The sequence below is a fragment of the Maniola hyperantus genome, chromosome 16 (genome assembly GCF_902806685.2).
Source record: "Maniola hyperantus chromosome 16, iAphHyp1.2, whole genome shotgun sequence".
Taxonomy (NCBI): domain Eukaryota; kingdom Metazoa; phylum Arthropoda; class Insecta; order Lepidoptera; family Nymphalidae; genus Maniola; species Maniola hyperantus.
In genome coordinates, this window is record NC_048551.1 from 12,316,793 (window position 1) to 12,335,295 (window position 18,503).

At 36.3% G+C, this 18,503-nt stretch overlaps 1 protein-coding gene across 1 annotated transcript in view; it reads right to left on the reverse strand.

Moving 5' to 3' along the window:
* Positions 1 to 1,363: 1,363 nt before the first annotated feature.
* LOC117989542 (connectin-like) overlaps positions 1,364 to 18,503 on the reverse strand; it is a 29,308-nt gene continuing 12,168 nt past the window's right edge. Inside the window, exons 2-3 of the mRNA XM_034976908.2 lie at positions 6,770 to 7,833; positions 1,364 to 5,761 (exon numbers count right to left, since the gene is read on the reverse strand). Of these exons, the coding sequence (XP_034832799.1) occupies positions 5,262 to 5,761; positions 6,770 to 7,823 (1,554 nt within the window). The 5' untranslated portion in view covers positions 7,824 to 7,833 and the 3' untranslated portion in view covers positions 1,364 to 5,261. The remainder of the gene's footprint in view (positions 5,762 to 6,769; positions 7,834 to 18,503) is intronic.

Here is an 18,503-nt window from a genome sequence, read left to right on the forward strand (position 1 = left end):
TAAAATTAAAATTTTAGGGGTTCATAAGTACCGTCTGGATCTGATATTTAATTTCACCATTAAAACCCCATCAAGTTTCAAGCAATAGTCCAATTTCATACCCCATTTGCGCAAGTAATGCATCTAAATCCCTCGCGACCCTTTGCAACCTTTTCATAAACTTATTTGCCCTTAAATCTTAAAAGTCGATGATAAGGGTTGGGGTGCAATTGAAGATATGTTATTAACCCTAGCACCCCTATTTGCCTACAGTCACAGCATATAAAATAATACTAGCAGATACCCGCGACTTCGTTCGCGTGGATTTAGGTTTATAAAGACCCTGTGGGAAATCTTCTCTTTTCCGGGATAAAAAGTAGCCTATGTCCTTCCCCGGGGTGTAAGCTAACTCTATACCAAGTTTCATCAAATCGGTTAAACTGTTAAGCCGTGATAAGCTAGCAGACACACAGACAGACAGACACACTTACGCATTTATAATATTAGTATGGATATAACAAACTTCAAACCCCTATTTTACCCCTTAGGGGACGAATTTTCAAAAACCCTTTCTTAGCGGACGTCTACGCCATAATAGCTATCTGCATGCCAGATTTCAGGCCGATCCATTCAGTAGTTTGAGCTGTGCGTTGATAGATCAGTCAGTCAGTCAATCAGCTTTTCCTTTTATTTATACAAACGCTACAAACCTCTATCTCAAGAAGCGATTAACTCTGTCCATAATCCGCGAGGCTCTGAAAGATTTATTGTACGGCTTATTTCTCACTTCAAAACTGGATGAGATAGATTTGGGATGCGATCGTAGTGATTTTCGGAACGCATTATGGGGTTAAAGGGAGGTATAGGGCTTTAGATTATTTATTTGCCCTCTGGCTGGTAGCAGTTGATATACCTACTCTCTTTTTTATCGATACCAGCTTTTTTGTAAACAACGACCACTTTTATTTTATCTTCCGACTAGCTGACCCGCCCGACTTCGCTCGGGTGGGATTTAGAAAATCGGCGTGAGGGAAGAATTTTCAAAAATCCTGAAATAGGTACCTACGTATTTTTTCTTTTGTAGCCGAAAACCCAAATATCAATTTTCATGGAAATAACTTGAAAAATGAGGGACTTTCATTCAAATTTTCATCCCCTATTTAACCCCTTTGGCAGTAGAATTTTCAAAAATGGTGAAATACGTATTTTTTATTCTTAACCGAAAGCCTGAATATACCAATTTCATCGATGTAGGTAACTTTAAAAATGATTAAATTTCATACAAACTTTCATCCCCTATTTACCCCCCTTAGGGGTGGTATTTAACAAAATCCTTTCTTAGTCGATACTGGGATATATAATAAAACAAAAGCAGCTTAAAAAAAATTACACCATTAATTTTATTCATACAAAAACACCTCCTCAAAATGATTTTTACAATGACACGCGTAAAATAAATTCAAGTAACTTAAAATGAAGTGACTATAATAATTAATAATAATTTTATTTTAAGTAATAAATATTATGATTAAAATAATAATGATTTTTCCTTAAATGTAATTTATTTTATTTGCCTTTATTCTTATTGTGCCAGACTATTGATTAATATAACTTAAAGTTATGACTAAGTAGTGTAGGCTAACTCAATATTTAGGTTGAGATTTACAGAGCGCACTTTGACTTTGCTCAGTCTTAAGGCGTTGTTAAAAAGAGACAGCGTTATATAGCTGGCATAAATCTGTCTTGTTTCAACTGAAACTTACGACTAAGCAAAATTAAAGTTTGCTCTATAGATCTCAGCCTTAGTAGATATGGTCAACTATAAAATTGCTTCACCATTTTTAATAATAACTTCCAGTAAATCAAAATTTCACAAAGGTGTTTACTTTTATATAAAACATGCAGGGTAGGTCTAGTAAGTGAAAATAGATCTTGTAGTTTTATGATGTGCAAACGACATACAACCTAAAGCAGTTGTCCCACCGCCGACGAAGAAGCGACTAGCTATCAAGTATTTTCTTGATTAAGAAAAATACAGTCGATGTATGGCACCGTATCGATCAAGTACCCTTATTATAAATGCGAAAGTGTGTTTGTTTGTTGGTTTGTCCTTCAATCACATCGCAACGGTGTAACGGATTGACATGATTTTTTGCATATAAAGACCTGGAGCATAGGCTACTTTTTATCTCAGAAAATCAAAGAGTTCCCACGGGATTTTTAAACAACCTAAATCCACACGGACAAAGTCGCAGGCATCAACTAGTATTAGAGTTAAATATAAACTAACACTCGATCGCTGATTTCGCACACCACCGCCGGCGCCAGCGAATTTTCTTTCCAGTAGTTTGTCGCAACGACAAGAGCTGTCAAAGAAAAACTCGCTCACCGTCGCTCTCTTATCGGTCAAAACACTTGCAAAGTTTGCTTTAGGATGAATGGCGATTACTCGCCCGTCACACTCGCACACGCACTATAGCCTAGTGATAAAAGTATTCCGACTACATATTCACTTTTCGTTGCTTACCAACTCGTTTCTACTTTTAAGCTTGTTTCTCGCTAATCGTCGGTGGTCGGACATCTACCTAGGGTGTTAAAGCAATTTTATGGTTGATGTTACTATTTATATTGTGGAGCCCGTTAACTCTACTGGATAGGTGACAGACACCCTCTAGCACCAGACTTTGATGCGATTAATGCGATGATTGCTATCCTTCCGATTGGCTGACACTGTTTTGCTATTGGCTAACCCCTTATAATTTAGTACAGCGATAATTTTGTATAGCTATGTTCGCAATGTAATGTAAACATCGAAAACATAACCTAAGGCGCAACGCATACCGGCAGAGATGAGTGGTGGTATCTTTTTGATAACAAGATAATTTGATAAAATTAAGCTTTAACTATGGCATAACGCCGGCACTGCGTGGCAAGACTAGGCCGTTGTACTCCGTGTTTAGTATTCTGCATATGGTTTTCAGCGCTATTTTAAAGTAAATAAAGGTAAGTTTAGATTGTTATTAAAAAGACTCGACTACACTCCTTCTCCTTGGAGCAGCCCAGAGTACAAGCTAAATCGCTATTTTTTTTTACTTTTTGTTAACAACTCAGTCGTTTTTGCTTACAACTTGATGTCCAGTGTCATACATTTTTGTAAGAAATAGCTTTTTTATTTGTACTAATTATTTGTTTCAATGTCTTGACTACAGTCAGTAGAAGAGAATAATTGCAAGAATCGTTTCAAAGCAATACGTACGCATATGGCTGCTCTAAGGGTGTGTGCTCCATGAATGTAAATAACCGCATTAAGCTTGCTGGGGGGCGGATTGTAAGGGCCATCATTTACAGACGGAGTGGAGTGGACGTGAGTCTTTTAATAATCTCGTAAACACAGCTTTTTTGTAAGTACTTTGAAATACGGTTGAAATTGTATGCTAAAAACAAAACACGGTAGAGACTCAAAGCACACGCCAATATGCTAAAGTTAATAAAGCTTAGTTTGAGTAGTTATCAAGAAACTCGCCACACCTCGGCTCCACTTCCTTCTGCCGGTGTACCTTGCGCCTAAGAGTACTTAATTTAAATTTCTCTTCGTCTACGAACAAATGAAATCAGGTGATATTAATTTTATCAAAATGGTAGAAATTAATATTATTATGACTGTGTGCTAATTAGCCCTTTAGGGATACAATCTTATATCTTATACCTTTAAGGGTTCTTTCATTATTCTGTAAACAAAAAAAAAATCACTTCACGTAAAATCTGATAGCCTATCAAACTCGCATTAAAATAATACTAGAGAACAGATACAATTTTTAATTATCAGAATATGTTTTTTTATACTTAGTGCAATTCCGGTCACAGTTTTGAAATGCTATAGTTTCATTGATCATACATCAAGTCGAACAGCGTTTTGAAAGTATCTTTCTGTCGCAAGAGGTCAAAATATAAAGGCTTGGATAGACGAAACGCACGAAAATAGCAACATGTGACTGTATAGTGTCTATTCAGACCTTAATTTTTTTTGCTTACTTAGTTAATCTCAAATTTTTATAAGAGCCCTTATGAGATTCTGTTGCATTAAGTTTTATACTTAATCCATTACCTTAATCTATAATATTTTATGGTATAGCTCTATAAACTGTCAGTTATATTTATTTATTTACATTAATTCTTTCTATGAGATCAGAATTTAATATTTAAGTAATTAAAACTTAATTTGATAAAATAATAATTAATAAAAGAAACATAATTAAATATGTGCATATTATTTATTTTAAAATGGCATATAGACTGGTTAAAATTGTAGTCACAATTTCATAAATTCATAATAATTGTGCCACAAATCAATAAAATATACACCTATTGAAACAATACAAAAGGAAATAAGAAAATATTGAATCCATATGAAAACTAGCACTAATTATAACATTTTTATTAATTTACAACATTCATTTTATGGTGAATATATTACATTTTATTATACTAAAAAGTTTTGTGTGCTCACTTAAATTTATCTTAGATTAAAGTTCACCTTCACTAATTCGTAAACACAATTTCAATTTATTTTTATTTTGCTTTTTCTCTTTACTTTTGCTCCTGTTTCAAATTGTGTATGCAAAAATTTCAAATTATTATTATAAGATTAAAAAATAAAGTTCGTCATTCAAACAATAATTTATTTAACATGAAATTTTTCACGTTGTAAAAAATTAAAAAAATTAAATGTAAGACACAATATAAAAATTCAAAAATAGGTATTTTTCAAGTGATGCTCATAAAAATGTTTAGTTATAATATTATTTTTAGTTTTATGAATCATCATTTTGTTAGTTCAAATGAAAATTAAGGAACTTTTCTAGAAAATTAAATTGTACCTATTAGTAAATAATTCGGATATCCAGGAATTCACGTAATTGGTTGCGACTTGCAGAGAATAGGCAACGTTGGTGCTACTTAAAAAAGCATATTATATCCAACAGTGGATGCTGTTGATGATGTTTTATAAATAAATTATCTCGAACCCTTATTAAGCAATATCATCTCCACAATTTTAATCAACGCCACTGGCACCATTATGTACTACTATTTGTTTATGTACTAACGGTTAATAACTTTTAGCTTACAATTGCAATTAACAGTCCTGTCAATACTAATTACGGATTCCATTTATTACCATGTTCTCACTAAATTTAAATTGCGTTTACAATATTCAGCATTAAAATGTAAAATAGTCTGTATCTCACTTATATTAATGACTAGATTTGTAAATCTAACAACACCTAAGTGAAGAAGAACACAAAGCAAAAACTCCATAATACCAAGCTCAGTGCCACGGACATGTTTCCAGTTCCATTCATCTCTTGAAACCTAAAGGTTTTCATTTCGTTTTGGATTGGGATAACTGGATCTACTATAAAATGTGGTAGTTCAGTGGTCTTCCTTGTTTCTGCAGGACAAGGTAACGTTTCTGGTGGTATTTTCAGCACATTTCTTTTAATACCTTTCTTTGCGCTAATATCGTTAAGTGCATCTTTGTATTCATCCATTTTCTTATCTGTTGTATTTGTTTTAGCAAACGTTTCTACCGAATTTCCATTGTAAATGTTATCTTGGTTAATATGGCTGTTCTCTTCTGGTATTTTGTTGTATGCGGAGCTGACTATAGGGGGGTCCATCTTGCATGTGACGCCTTCCAAGGAATCTTTCGTGTTCTGACTCAGCGTCTCGTTTCGTAGTGAATGCATCCACTTCAGTCTACAGTCGCAAACGAAGTTGTTTTCTGTAAACATGAGATAATTCAATATTAGCATTCTTAATATGGAATATTATAAACATTATGTGGTGTAAATTAATATGCTTGGTTAAGGGTAAATAAATATGTTTTTAGAAATCATCTATGGCATCGTATAGGAAAAAATATTTTCCTAAATTTATTCAATTGGGCATTAATCCAGCAATACGTGGGCCTGTAATTGCTTAAAAAATATGGCATAGAATAATTGTAAATTGTACATTTTGAAAAGAGCAATCACTGAGTTTCTTGCTGGTTCTTCTCGGTGGGAATGACTGCAGCTTTCCAAACCAGTGGTAAATTATTTTGACGATTTAAAAGCACTTGTAAAAGTTCATTTCAATAAAATATATTATATTCTATTGAATCAATGTAGTACGCGAAAGGTTGAAATGGCAATCGGGGAGGGAACGCCCCGCACACCCACACATCACCCACGTGCGGGCGAGGGCGGGTGACGTGCGGGTGTGCAGGGCGTCCCCCGCCTCATACCCCGATTGCAATCTGAACCTATGGCGGACTATAGGTAGAGAGTTTTATAAAACGTCAATATTTGACTTTATTACATTATCCCACAAAGACAACCTTTACATGTTTTTATTCTAATGTACATTAGGAAAATAGTCTGCGTTCCCACAAATTATTCAACGTAAACCACCCCGGTATTCCTGCTTACTGCAGTTCACATGCATAACAAAGTCATTACCATATAAGCTGCGGGGTTTGTCTATATTACAAAGACTAGTTCAAGTGGCAGCGAACATTTTGCGCCAACAAACTTTCGTACGGACGCCGAGCACGATCACCGCGAAGATAGTTTTGCACAAGTTAAAACACCCAGCGGGATCATAATCTAATAAATTGCTAAGTATACTTAGCAGTTTGATATATCAAAGTTACACCGAACGCCTATTTCTCCTCGTTACAGATTCAAAATGTTTTTTAGTTTATCATACTCGAGCGTTAGGAGTAAGTATTAAATATTCATTAAATTACCTTCCAAGAGTAAATTGCTGCCTGAAGGCTTCAAATTATCCAATATGGGCTTGATGTTGTCGAAAGTTAACGCGTGGAGCTCGTTCGAACGCAGGTCTAGGGAGCTCAGACCCCTCACTCCCTCGAACAAACCGGAGGGAAGCGACGCCAGCTTATTATCATCGAGGGACAACTTTCGGAGTTGGGATAACCCATCAAACGCCCTCTCTGATATATATTTTAAATCGTTCTTCCCCAATAACAGCTCCTGCAAGTTCCACAGTTCGGCGAAAGTGAACTCAGTCAAATTGTATATGCGGTTTTTTCTGAGGTCCAATTTCCGTAAGTTGGCCAATCCATCAAACGTGTGTCTGTTCAAATGGAATATGTTGTTCTTGTTCAATTCCAGCTCCAATAGATTGAATGTGTGTTGGAATGCTCCGTTGCTTATTGATGTAATATTATTTTTGGTTAACACTAGTTTCTGCAGTTTTGGAACGTCGAAGAACGAGTCTCTTCCGATCTCTAGAATCATGTTCTCTTCCAAGTTCACCACTGTCAAATTGGGTAAATGCGCAAAGGCGTACTGCTGCAGCATTTCAACTTGGTTTTGCGATAGTGATACCTCTTTTAGATTGGTCAAGTTGGCGAACGCGTAAGTGCTAACATCAACGATATTGCCGTACTTGATGTTTATAGATCTGAGTTTCTGTAAGTACTGCAGCGCTTTGGTCGGCACGTAGCCCAGTGCTCCATCGACACGGATGTTGAAAGACAAAGTTTGCAAAGTTGGCTGTGACGCGAAACTTTGCCAGATGAGGTCGTCGCGGGGTATACCGCCGTTGAATACCCAGCATTCCGCTTTTGTCGCATTTCTGGGCTCTCTCGTATTCTCACAATAGCAGTGCACTTTTGAATCGCGATCTGTGATATCGCATATATTCTTTTGAAAGCCGCCCGATTTCTCTTTGGTACGTCTCTTACTATTGTCCCTCGCTTGGACTGCTATCGACATTTCGTTCACTAGTGTAAATATAATACAGATGTACATTAATCTCGCCAGTGTCCGCTCCATGTTTATGTATCTGTAACAAAAAAAGAGACCGTTAAAAATTAACTTCAAAGTGTGCCTTTGATAAGTAGAAACGTTTTTAGTCGTATCAATTTCAACCAAAACTTTTAAGTTTTTTATACAAGATTTTTTTTACAAGACAAAGGTTTAATATGATAATCTACACAGTTTAAGCGAGCAATTCTTAAATATATAGGTAATGTGACTCGAAAATGTTTCTAACGATTTGGATTGAAATTTAGATATTGCTTTACAATCTAAAATTGGTTTTCATCACACAAAAAATTGTGGAAGACGCCAAACGATGCTTGTTCACCCAGGAACTAATACAGTTCACTCTGCTAATATTATAAAGCATGCAAAGTTTGTCTAAAGACTTTTCTCTACAGACTTTATGACACAATAAAGTCCTTGAAATGAATTTATCGTTTACGTCACGGTTTTGTCGTATAACTTTTGTTCAAATAATTATTATTTGAACAAAAATTATACGACAAAACCGTGGCAAAACGATTTGATTAACGAAGCAATACATGAACCGATCTCAGAACAAGAGCCTAAATTACCGGTTCAGTTCATACAATTAATCCGTGAGCCATTTGAATGAAAAAGTAATTACGGGTCAATAATACGACGCGATTTGGGTTAATTACAAAAAGAAATCCCTCACTCTGCAGTTGACTGGTAATTACCAGTAATTACTAGAATTAAGCGATTCGTTCTGCAGTGATAATGAAAGTTCAGATTGATCGTTGAATTTGTAATTTGTCGGTAATGTAATTAATGTGGGATCCCTTTTTTTGCCGTTCCGTAGGGGATATGTCGAAAATAAATGCCTAATTGGCCTAGTTTGGATGTGCCACCTATGGGGGTCCAGTCTGCCATGTGACTATACTAGCTTATGCTCGCGACTTCGTCTGCGTGGACTACATAACCAACGGGAATAAAGCGAATAATTTTGGACTTTTTACTTTGGAGTTTAGTTGTGCTCATTAATGACGACGGCATAATATTTAGCGAATATCGTAATATTAATAACTAAATAGCATTTGCTACTGATGGGCACTAGTGTGCGTAAATTAATGCGCTTAAACGCAAAATGCATAAATTTCCATAGCGCACGATAAATTTAATATCGCGTAGCAATGTAAATTATTTCAATAACAATATTTATTATTCATTGCCTATAAATTTGGTTTGTTAATGTTTGCAAGTGTGGATTAGTGGACAAAGGCCTTTGAGTTTGACCCAAAATATCAAAACAAAGGTTCATTGTAATTATTAAGGCATCACCAAGGTCTGCACCCGTACGTAGTAAAAATTCCACGGCTACTAAATAAGCGATTTCCTTCATCGTTACTAATTCGAACCGCTAGAATATAGGATGTCCTTCCAGCATTAGTCTTCCGCTCTAATTTTAATATGGGTACCTTCAACTTAAGAGTGAATAGGCATCTTCTAGGCAAGCCCGCTCCATCTTAGGCTGTATCATCATTTGCCAGCAAGTTGGATTACAGCCAAGCACAAATCTATAAATTAAAAAAAAAACTTCTTTATAATATTAGATGGATTTCTATAGATAGACCAAAATCTCATGAAAAATATGGAAATTAATTCCAAAGTCAGCAACACCGTACTCTGTGAACATCCTATGTATTACTCTGTGGTGAACATTGTTACTGTGTCATAGTGAGAATTATTATTAAAAATAAAAATAAATGAAAAATAAAAATCTTTTCTATTCGAATAAACTTTCACAAGTACTTTCGAATAGTCGGATGCATCTACCACTGGTTCGGAATGCCTTTCCTACCGAGAAGAACCAGCAAGAAACTCAACGGTTGCTCTTATTGTTTTTTTAATACATAAATTTCGTGATTATGCCGAAAATTTGCCTTATTTGCCACGAGATTCTGGTTTTCCACTGCTGGACATAGGTCTTCCCAAGAGCGCTGATGCGCGGATGAGGAAACGGACGGATGAGGAAGGCAGATCCTTCCTCATCCACCCACTTCCCACTACCTTCAAGTTCGTCAATCCAGCGGGTTGGAGGTCGTCCCACACTGCGCTGCACCACAAAGACGTTAACATTTCGTTATTATTGAGAAAATTTCAAATAAATCGTCATAAAATGGTATTATTATGTAGATTAAAGTGACACACAAAAGTTATTAGGTTCACAGCAATTTGTACAATGTAGATTCAGATAAGCGTTATGAAACATGCGTTTGTACATTTGAAATTCAAAGCGAGCCAGTATGGGGGTCTACACACACTTAATAAGTCGATTGTGTACTGTTTCATTAAAAAGTTAAAATAAATGTGTATTTAAAAAAAATGATTTTGAAATTGAACGTTAGAGGTCCTTTTCTACGTAAAACATGACTGGAGATAGGTTAGGAAATAGGGATGATGGGTACTACTCAAAAATCAGCGCCTTTTTATTTTTCTGGTGGGAGGCTTCGGCTGTGGCTAGTTACCACCCTACCGGCAAAGCCATAACCTCTTCTGGAAGAGGTAGTCGAAGATTGTAGCGGGCTAACCCAGGTTAGGAATTAAAAAAACGTCATAACTAATAGATTTATGCCTACGCAAATGTTATGTTGGGCTTTAAATTGACACACAGGCCAGAGTCTGAAAGAGGTCAAAGACAGCGGAGTTGATAATGCCATAGCTTTAGAGTACGTTTCCACATCAGCCAATCACAGTGCTTGAAATCTCCACTCCGCATCAATAGAAACTGTGAGATTGGTCAACTCACGGTCCACTCCGCTGCACTCCACCCAGCTGTGTGTCAGTGGAAATGCACCCTGACCTTTGTATGAACGACCGAAAATTATAATCGACAATTCTGTAACACAGATAAATGCGAATCAAGTGTCATTTTATTTGACAATTTGAATACTATGATGACTCAAATAAGTAACTGTTAAAAACTCTTGCGTATAAGTGTAGAGAGTCCCTAAGCCAGCCCGTGTCACACTATCTGATCGTGCTCGGTAGCGAACCGGATTAACAATACGGAAAATTTACTGTTTGACAAATAAAGCGGGTCACTGGTATTACTTTGATTGTTAGGGAAATAAGTCTATTAATAGTAGGTCTCTAGTTAAAACCTAAACAGAATCTGAAGTCGCGGGCATCATCTAGTTAAAAAAAATATTTTTAGCGATTGCAACCTTACATTTTTTTTATATGTGTATCGCTGACAATCCTCCGAAATGGTTATCGGAGACTTTGTATAGCTTACTTAACACGGCATTTTTTTACCTTTTTCTTTTTAGATTGTCATGAAACAGGTTCTTTTTTTTGTACACGCACGAAACGTTTTGCGTCATCATTCCTCATACGTATGGCTAAGGTTTGGAATACTCTTCCGCGATATGTGTTTCCTACCAATTACAACCCGGGTATCTTTAAAACAAGAGTGAATTGGCATCTCCTAGTTAACGCGTCCCATCTTAGGCCACATCATCACTTCCCATCAGGTGTGATTGTGGTCAAGCGTATACCTATACCTAATGAATAAAAAATAAATTAAAAAAAAACTGTGATCATGATTTTTAAGCTTATAGCATTACGTTTTTTTGCCTTTGCATTTGCAGTTTGATATAATTTAAGGAACAAAACAATTACACGCCATCCTTCCAAGATATGCAACTTTCGGTGCATGACTCCAACTCGCATTAATCCGGTTTTTTTATATTTTAGTTTCAAAGCATTAAATCACGCCGTGGCGTGGTACGGTTTCAGCGATACGATCTGCTAACTAATCCACGGAAACCCGCCCGCTCGAAAGAAATTGAAACTAAATAAATTGAAGAAAGATAAAAGGTAGATAAACTACATAAAATTCTCAGAACTCCAATCCTTATAAATACCTTGAAATAGTTACCTAATTTGTAATATAATCAATAATTACATTACATGTATTTTACAAGGTACAGAACTTTCGGTGCATGACTCCAAGTCGCATTAAATCCGGTATTTTTTATATTTCAGTTTCAAAGCATTAAATCACACCGTGGTACGGTTTCAGCGATACGATCTGCTAACTAGTCCACGGAAACCCTCCCGCTCGAAAGAAATTGAAACCAAATAAGTTGAAGAAAGATAAAAGGGAGATAAACTACATAAAATTCTCAGAACTCCAATCCTTATAAATAACCGCGGCGTGATTGAGTTATCAGCCAAGTTGAGACGGGGTTAATAAAGACCCGTTTGGTACGAAATTCATTGAATAATCTCGTCGAATTCACACCCACTTCCCTTTTGAATAGCAATGCGGATAATAATTGGGAAAGAGTATTTTTAGTGAATCTTAATTTGAATAAATTGAAGTAAACGATACCCTAAAGCCTAAAGACGAAAGTATTTAATGAGTGTGTCTCATAATATGTGATGACGAATGGCGCTAAAATGTTGACGTGCCTTATGCTCGCGACTTCATCCGCGTGGACTACACAAATTTCAAACCCTTGTTTTACCCCCTAAGGGGTTGAATTTGCAAAAAAACCTGTCTTAGCGAATGTCTACGTCTTAATAGCTATCTGTTAAAAAGATAAAAGGTAGATAAACTACATAAAATTCTCAGAACTCCAATCCTTATAAATAACCGCGGCGTGATTGAGTTATCATCCAAGTTGAGACGGGGTTAATAAAGACCCGTTCGGTACGAAATTCATTGAATAATCTCGTCGAATTCACACCCACTTCCCTTTTGAATATCAATGCGGATAATAATTGGGAAAGAGTATTTTTAGTTACCCTAATTTGGGTATATTATAATATTGAAATAATGTTTCTTTAAGTAAAACTTCATAAGACGCAACTTGTGAGTAACTCAGATCTTTTTTAGGATTCCGTCGTCGACAAGAAACCCTTATGGTTTCGCCATGTCCCTCTGTCCCAATATCCCAAAATTTGAGATTAATCTCTAAGAAATCTCTATTTATTTTATAAACTAAACAAGATTAACAGCAGTCTCAAATTAAATTGGTAACGTTAGAGCTTTCAGAATAAAGGCTTAATTATATTATCTAGTCATCAATTATAATTTGATCAAGATAACTAATTCAAATATTAATTTTGGCCGGGCTCTTTCAAATTAGCCATGATATAATTAATATTATATCAAGTCTAGATAAAATATATTATGTTAAGTAGCTTAGTAGTCAGAGTGTCGTCGGGTGCGATCCCAGGAAACACGGGTTCGATTCCTGCCGGTCTGAAATTTTGATGCGTATTTAATTTTTTTAGATGGACAGATAATATAGACAGACAGACAACGAAGTCACCCTATAAGGTTTCTTTTTTTCCATTTGATGTACGGAACCCTAAAAAGTACCAATTCAAGTCGTTTTAAAAACAGGTCGATAATCGCAGTTCCAGCGTACTCTTATTATTAGAGGTCGATGTCTAAAATATTATTATATCAACGGCAAAGCCACAAGGCCACTGACATACAATGGCACTAGAATAATAACTACAAGTTACAAGTGCTTGTTCAAAAGAATTTATCCGTTCACGAGAGATTTGCGGCCATAAATCACTTCTATCAAGGACCTTTGGACCCTTTTATCAAGATTTGACGCCAAAAAGCACCGATGGGCTTGACATTTTTTTGTCTCAACTTATCTCCTCCCTGAGGGGCATTTAGAGCGGGACGGAAAGATCGCGATATTATTTAAGAAGCGATTACGAATGGGTTGGGATATGATTTATCTGTCTTTTTGGAACACGCGGTATGAAATATCTTGTATCTTTTGGACTAAGAGCCAGCGCGTGCCAGACCTTGGTTACTTTATAAAAGCTGAAAGTCTTTAAGGCCTTTGGATTTGGTTGCCACGGTACTCACCAGAATTCATAGTCAAAATAGGGGCTCCTTTAGAGAACGACTAGCTTATGCTCGCGACTTCTTCCGCGGACTATACAAATTTCAAACCCCTATTTCACCCCCTTAGGGGTTAAATTTTCAAAAATCCTTTCTTAGCGGATGCCTACGTCATAATAGCTATCAGCATGCCAAATTTCAGTCTGATCCGTCCAGTAGTTTGAGCTGTGCGTTGATAGATCAGTCAGTCAGTCAGCCAGCCACCTTTTCCTTTTATATATTAGAATAGAAGAATAGAATAGAATAGAATATGTTTTTATTCAAGTAGACTTTTTACAAGCGCTTTCGAATCGTCGGGTAGTTTTAATTTACCACTGGTTCGGATTGCCGTTCCTACCGAGAAGAACCAGCAAGATTCAGACGCCATGTGTCATACACAACATTTAATGCAATTCATAGAGGTTGAATGTGACACATGTAGTTTGAATCGTCCTCTAAAGAAGCCCATTTTGACTATGAATTCCAGTGTAAGTGTCTGGCAATGCATGACGTGATTTCATAATTATAATATTTCGAAGAAAATATAAAAAACTAGCTGACGACCGCGACTTCGTACGCATGGATATAGGTTTTTAAAGATCTTTAGAACTCTTTAATTTTCCGAGATAAAAAGTAGCATATGTCACTCTCAAAGATTTAACTATACCCATGCTAAAAATACCCTCAATCCGTTGCTACGTTGCGACGTGATTGAAGGACAAACCAACGAACCAACAAACAAACACACTTTCGCATTTATAATATGGGTACTGATTAGACTATAATATATAATAAAATCAGTATAATTATTATACTTTGACCTAAGATTTGTTGCACCTTTTATTACCTGTTGTCTCCCAAAGCCACCATACTCCAAACTTCATAGTCGCTGATCGTTCCTCTCTGTGTTACAGAACAATACGCAGAGAAACTTTCAGCTTTAACAAATAACGAAGGTCAGGCATACGCTGGCTCTCTCTCTCTATTTGTTTAATCTTTATATCACATTATGGCTTTTATATATGGCTTTCTGTCCTTTACAAGTTTGAATACAAATATGATATTTTATGATACCCACAAAATAATAACGATAACGCCATGGTTTTCTAGAAGAGCGGTGCCGCCAAATTCCATCTTCACGCTACCGTAACTTGACGGTTCCTTTTAACTTTTTAAATAAGTATTTTTTATCATCGCCTTAAACTTCCCCTTAAACATCCCCCCACCCTTCCGTAACGTTGGCTCCAAATTTGCGTTCAAAAGATTATATCGTGCTCACCTACCAAATATTCAAAAGTCGGTAAGCTAGTTTGTGGCAGTCCAAACAACAACATCACCCCTAAAAAAACCACACACCTAAAACTGTTTCACTTGATAAATCTATAATAGCAGTAACATACAAATAAAGAACACAATTTTGACCTATTTTTATTATTTTATTTTATTTTAAGTTTAATTTTAAATACATAATAAATAATGTTACTAATAACTAGGACTTCCCTCGTTTGGGCTCGAACAGAAAACCAGCGTTGTGGTTACATCGTGTAACCACAACATTCAGCTGAGTTCGGGCCTTTTCGTTGGCACGACACATTCTAGACACTAGGTACCTATATTTTGTTTGAATTAGATTTTAAGGAATGTTTTTTTTGTAAATATTTGTGTTTGTGTTTATAGTGGTTTGGATCAACCAATAAATTGATTTCTATTCTATTCTATTCTAAACTGGTTCTTACTTTATATTATAAATTTATTCGTGCACTCTTTAAATAGGGCAAAAAAACACCTTAGGAGGGCTCAGGGCGGAGCTTTCTTCGAAGTTATTTGACGATAGAAAAATTTGTCCTAAAACATAACTCAGACAAGTTAGAGGAGCGTGCCCGGGATCGAACCTCCGAACTCCCAAACAGAAGACCGACGTCTTAACCACTAGACCACTCATAGTATAAGTCCCGCAAATTGCTATTGCGCTGGAACCATGTCACATTAACATCGAAATGACGTCATTTTGCCGTCAGCCGAAATAAAAATGTACTGCTTGATCGAAACTTCAGTCTAGTGCTGACGTCACTAAAATAGCGGCCACACGCATTATCAATTTGCGGGACTTATACGAATACGAATTGTCGCCTATAATATTCGCATATCTTCGAAGAAATATGTTGATGAAACAGTTCCAAGCTTAGTGAAACTGAGGAATGGTCGCATGCATTTTAGTGCTATGATGGCAGACAGGACGGTACAAGCAGATTTAGCATATATTCAAATCGTGCCGGGATCAGCTCTAGTATAGAATACAAAATTTATTTTATTCCGTACAGAATCTATTATTCCGTTTTATGATAAAAAATTATTTTTAGAAGACCTCTACAAAATATCTTCTCAAATTATAACAATAAGGAAGAAAGATAATCCTGTAAAATTTGGAGCAGTTATTTTCGTACTGACCCAATAATATTAATTTTGTTAGCGAACAACGAATTTTAGAATTCAACTCATAACGAGGTTATGGTTATCTTATCTTACGAATCAGAAATGAGGGGATCCGTAGGAGAACTAGAGTAACCGACATAGCTCAACGGGTTGCAAAGCTGAAGTGGCAATGGGCAGGGTACATAGTTCGTAAAACCGATTAACGTTGGGGTCTTTGGGGACGTTGGCTGAGTAATTTAGCCGCTACAGTAGAAGACACATAAAGACAAACCTACATACATACACTGCCAAAATCATAGCCCTTCCTTATGGCTTTGCCTTAGTCGAGTTTAAAATTTGATAGCCCCAAAACTAAACTCACCTAACAACATTTCCGATGATATCGCGTTTCACTGAGCCCGGGTATGTCATATACAACAGCCGCATAGCATGCGGTCGACAAACAGGGCGCTGGCAAAGCGAGCCACGTCACGTGCCAAACATTAACTATAATGATGAAATGTAGTGAACGGGTGTACCTTTTAGCTTTAAACCTATTGAAAGTACATACAGTTACTAGGTATTATGTTGAAGTATAATATAGGCCGCAAGATATTATGCGAAACTCATAGGGGGCACAAGAGGTGCACAAAAAGTTCCCGCGGGATTTTGAAAAATGTAAATCCACGCGGACGAAGTCGCGGGCTTCATTTTATAAAATATATTGAGATAATAGATGTCCACGACTGAACAGCGGCTCCCTGTGAATCGTTTGATATCATCTGCACCTACAGTTTGTTTTTCAATGCTGTGCTTTCAAACTATTTGCCTCTGCCACTTCAGACTCGCAATCCGCTGAGCTATGTCGGTTACTCTAGTTCTCCTACGGATCTCCTCAGTTCTGATTTGACCACGTAGAAAAACTCCAAGCATAGCTCTCTTCATCTCCCGTTGAGTGACTCTGAGCTTTTTCATGAGGCCCATACATAGTTAGCGACCATGTCTTGAATTCATATTTTATTACTATTAACACGCATGGTACAAAGACTATGCAAAGGCCTTCCAAGCATTGAGAAATTTCCCAAATTAAGAAATTTCTCGAAGTTTCCCGATCGCTGCCCAGCCAAGTTGGATTCGGTGGATAACCTCTTTCTCCAAATTGGAAATGGATAAATAGACATAGAATTATTAGCAAAATTCCAGGCAAAACTCCAAATGAACTAAACCAACAAATTTTAAAATTAAGACACCACTAATAAATTGTTAGCCATTTAACTAGTAATTTCTTATCTTTTACTTACTACACTTTGGCAGCGAACCTGACCGCCCTAGCCAAAACTATCACGACAAAATTTCTATTATGTATTGCCATTTTATTTTAATGCCTAATTTACTGTTATGGTTTCACAATTGAATTTCAAATATTAAATTTTAAAAAGCTTTATGGTTACATTTTGTATGAAGAATGGTTTGGAATTTTTCCAATGGCCAATTACGGAATGCACTTGCGATTGAAAAGATACCATTATTGAACATCCTGAGGAATCCATGACTGAGAATTCTCCATAATGTTCTCAAAGGTGTGTGAAGTCTACCAATTTGCACTTGGCCAGCGTGGTAGACTTTTCACTCTGAAAGGAGACCCGTGCTCCGTACCCGTACAATAAGTAGGTATGAAAATGAAATATTGCATTCAAAAGCGGTTCAGTGAATAAATGATTAATTTTGCATCTGTCTATATAATTCGGATGCCCTAATTTTAGACACGCGCCACGTTTAATTAGATTGGAACGTTTTAACTGGAATTATTTGCTGTTTATGGATTCCATTATGGAGAGAGAGCTAGCGGGTGCCAGACCTTCCTTATTTTATAAAAGCTGCAACTTTATCTGCGTATTGCCCTCAACACTGGGAGGAACGTTTGTTTGGATATTTGTTTAGATAATGGTGGCTTTGGGAGATAAAGGAGAGAGGTAGGAGAGGAATAATATAATTATTTTATTTTTATTTTTCTTCGTAGTAGTATTAGAAATCACGTCTTACAACTCTCAACTCCTAAGCCATGGGGATTCAGGAATTTCTGATGGTGAATTGATATTTTAGGTATCAAGCTTCATGATTACGTCTCCAAGTCCCAACTCCTCAAACATGATGATGCAGGGTACAGCACTCCTAAACAATAGAGATTCAGGAACTGTTCCTGGTGAAATAATATTGTGATTGCCAAGCATAGACTTTGTTATTGAATTTCAAGTCCCAACTCTTCAATCCTGATGCTGCAAGGTACCTACTGAACTACTAACCCATGTGGATATGGAAAGTTTAAATATTTTTTTAAGCTTTTTAGTCTAAGTACACTAAAAAGCTTAAAATAAATAAAAAATATTTAAAAAACCGAC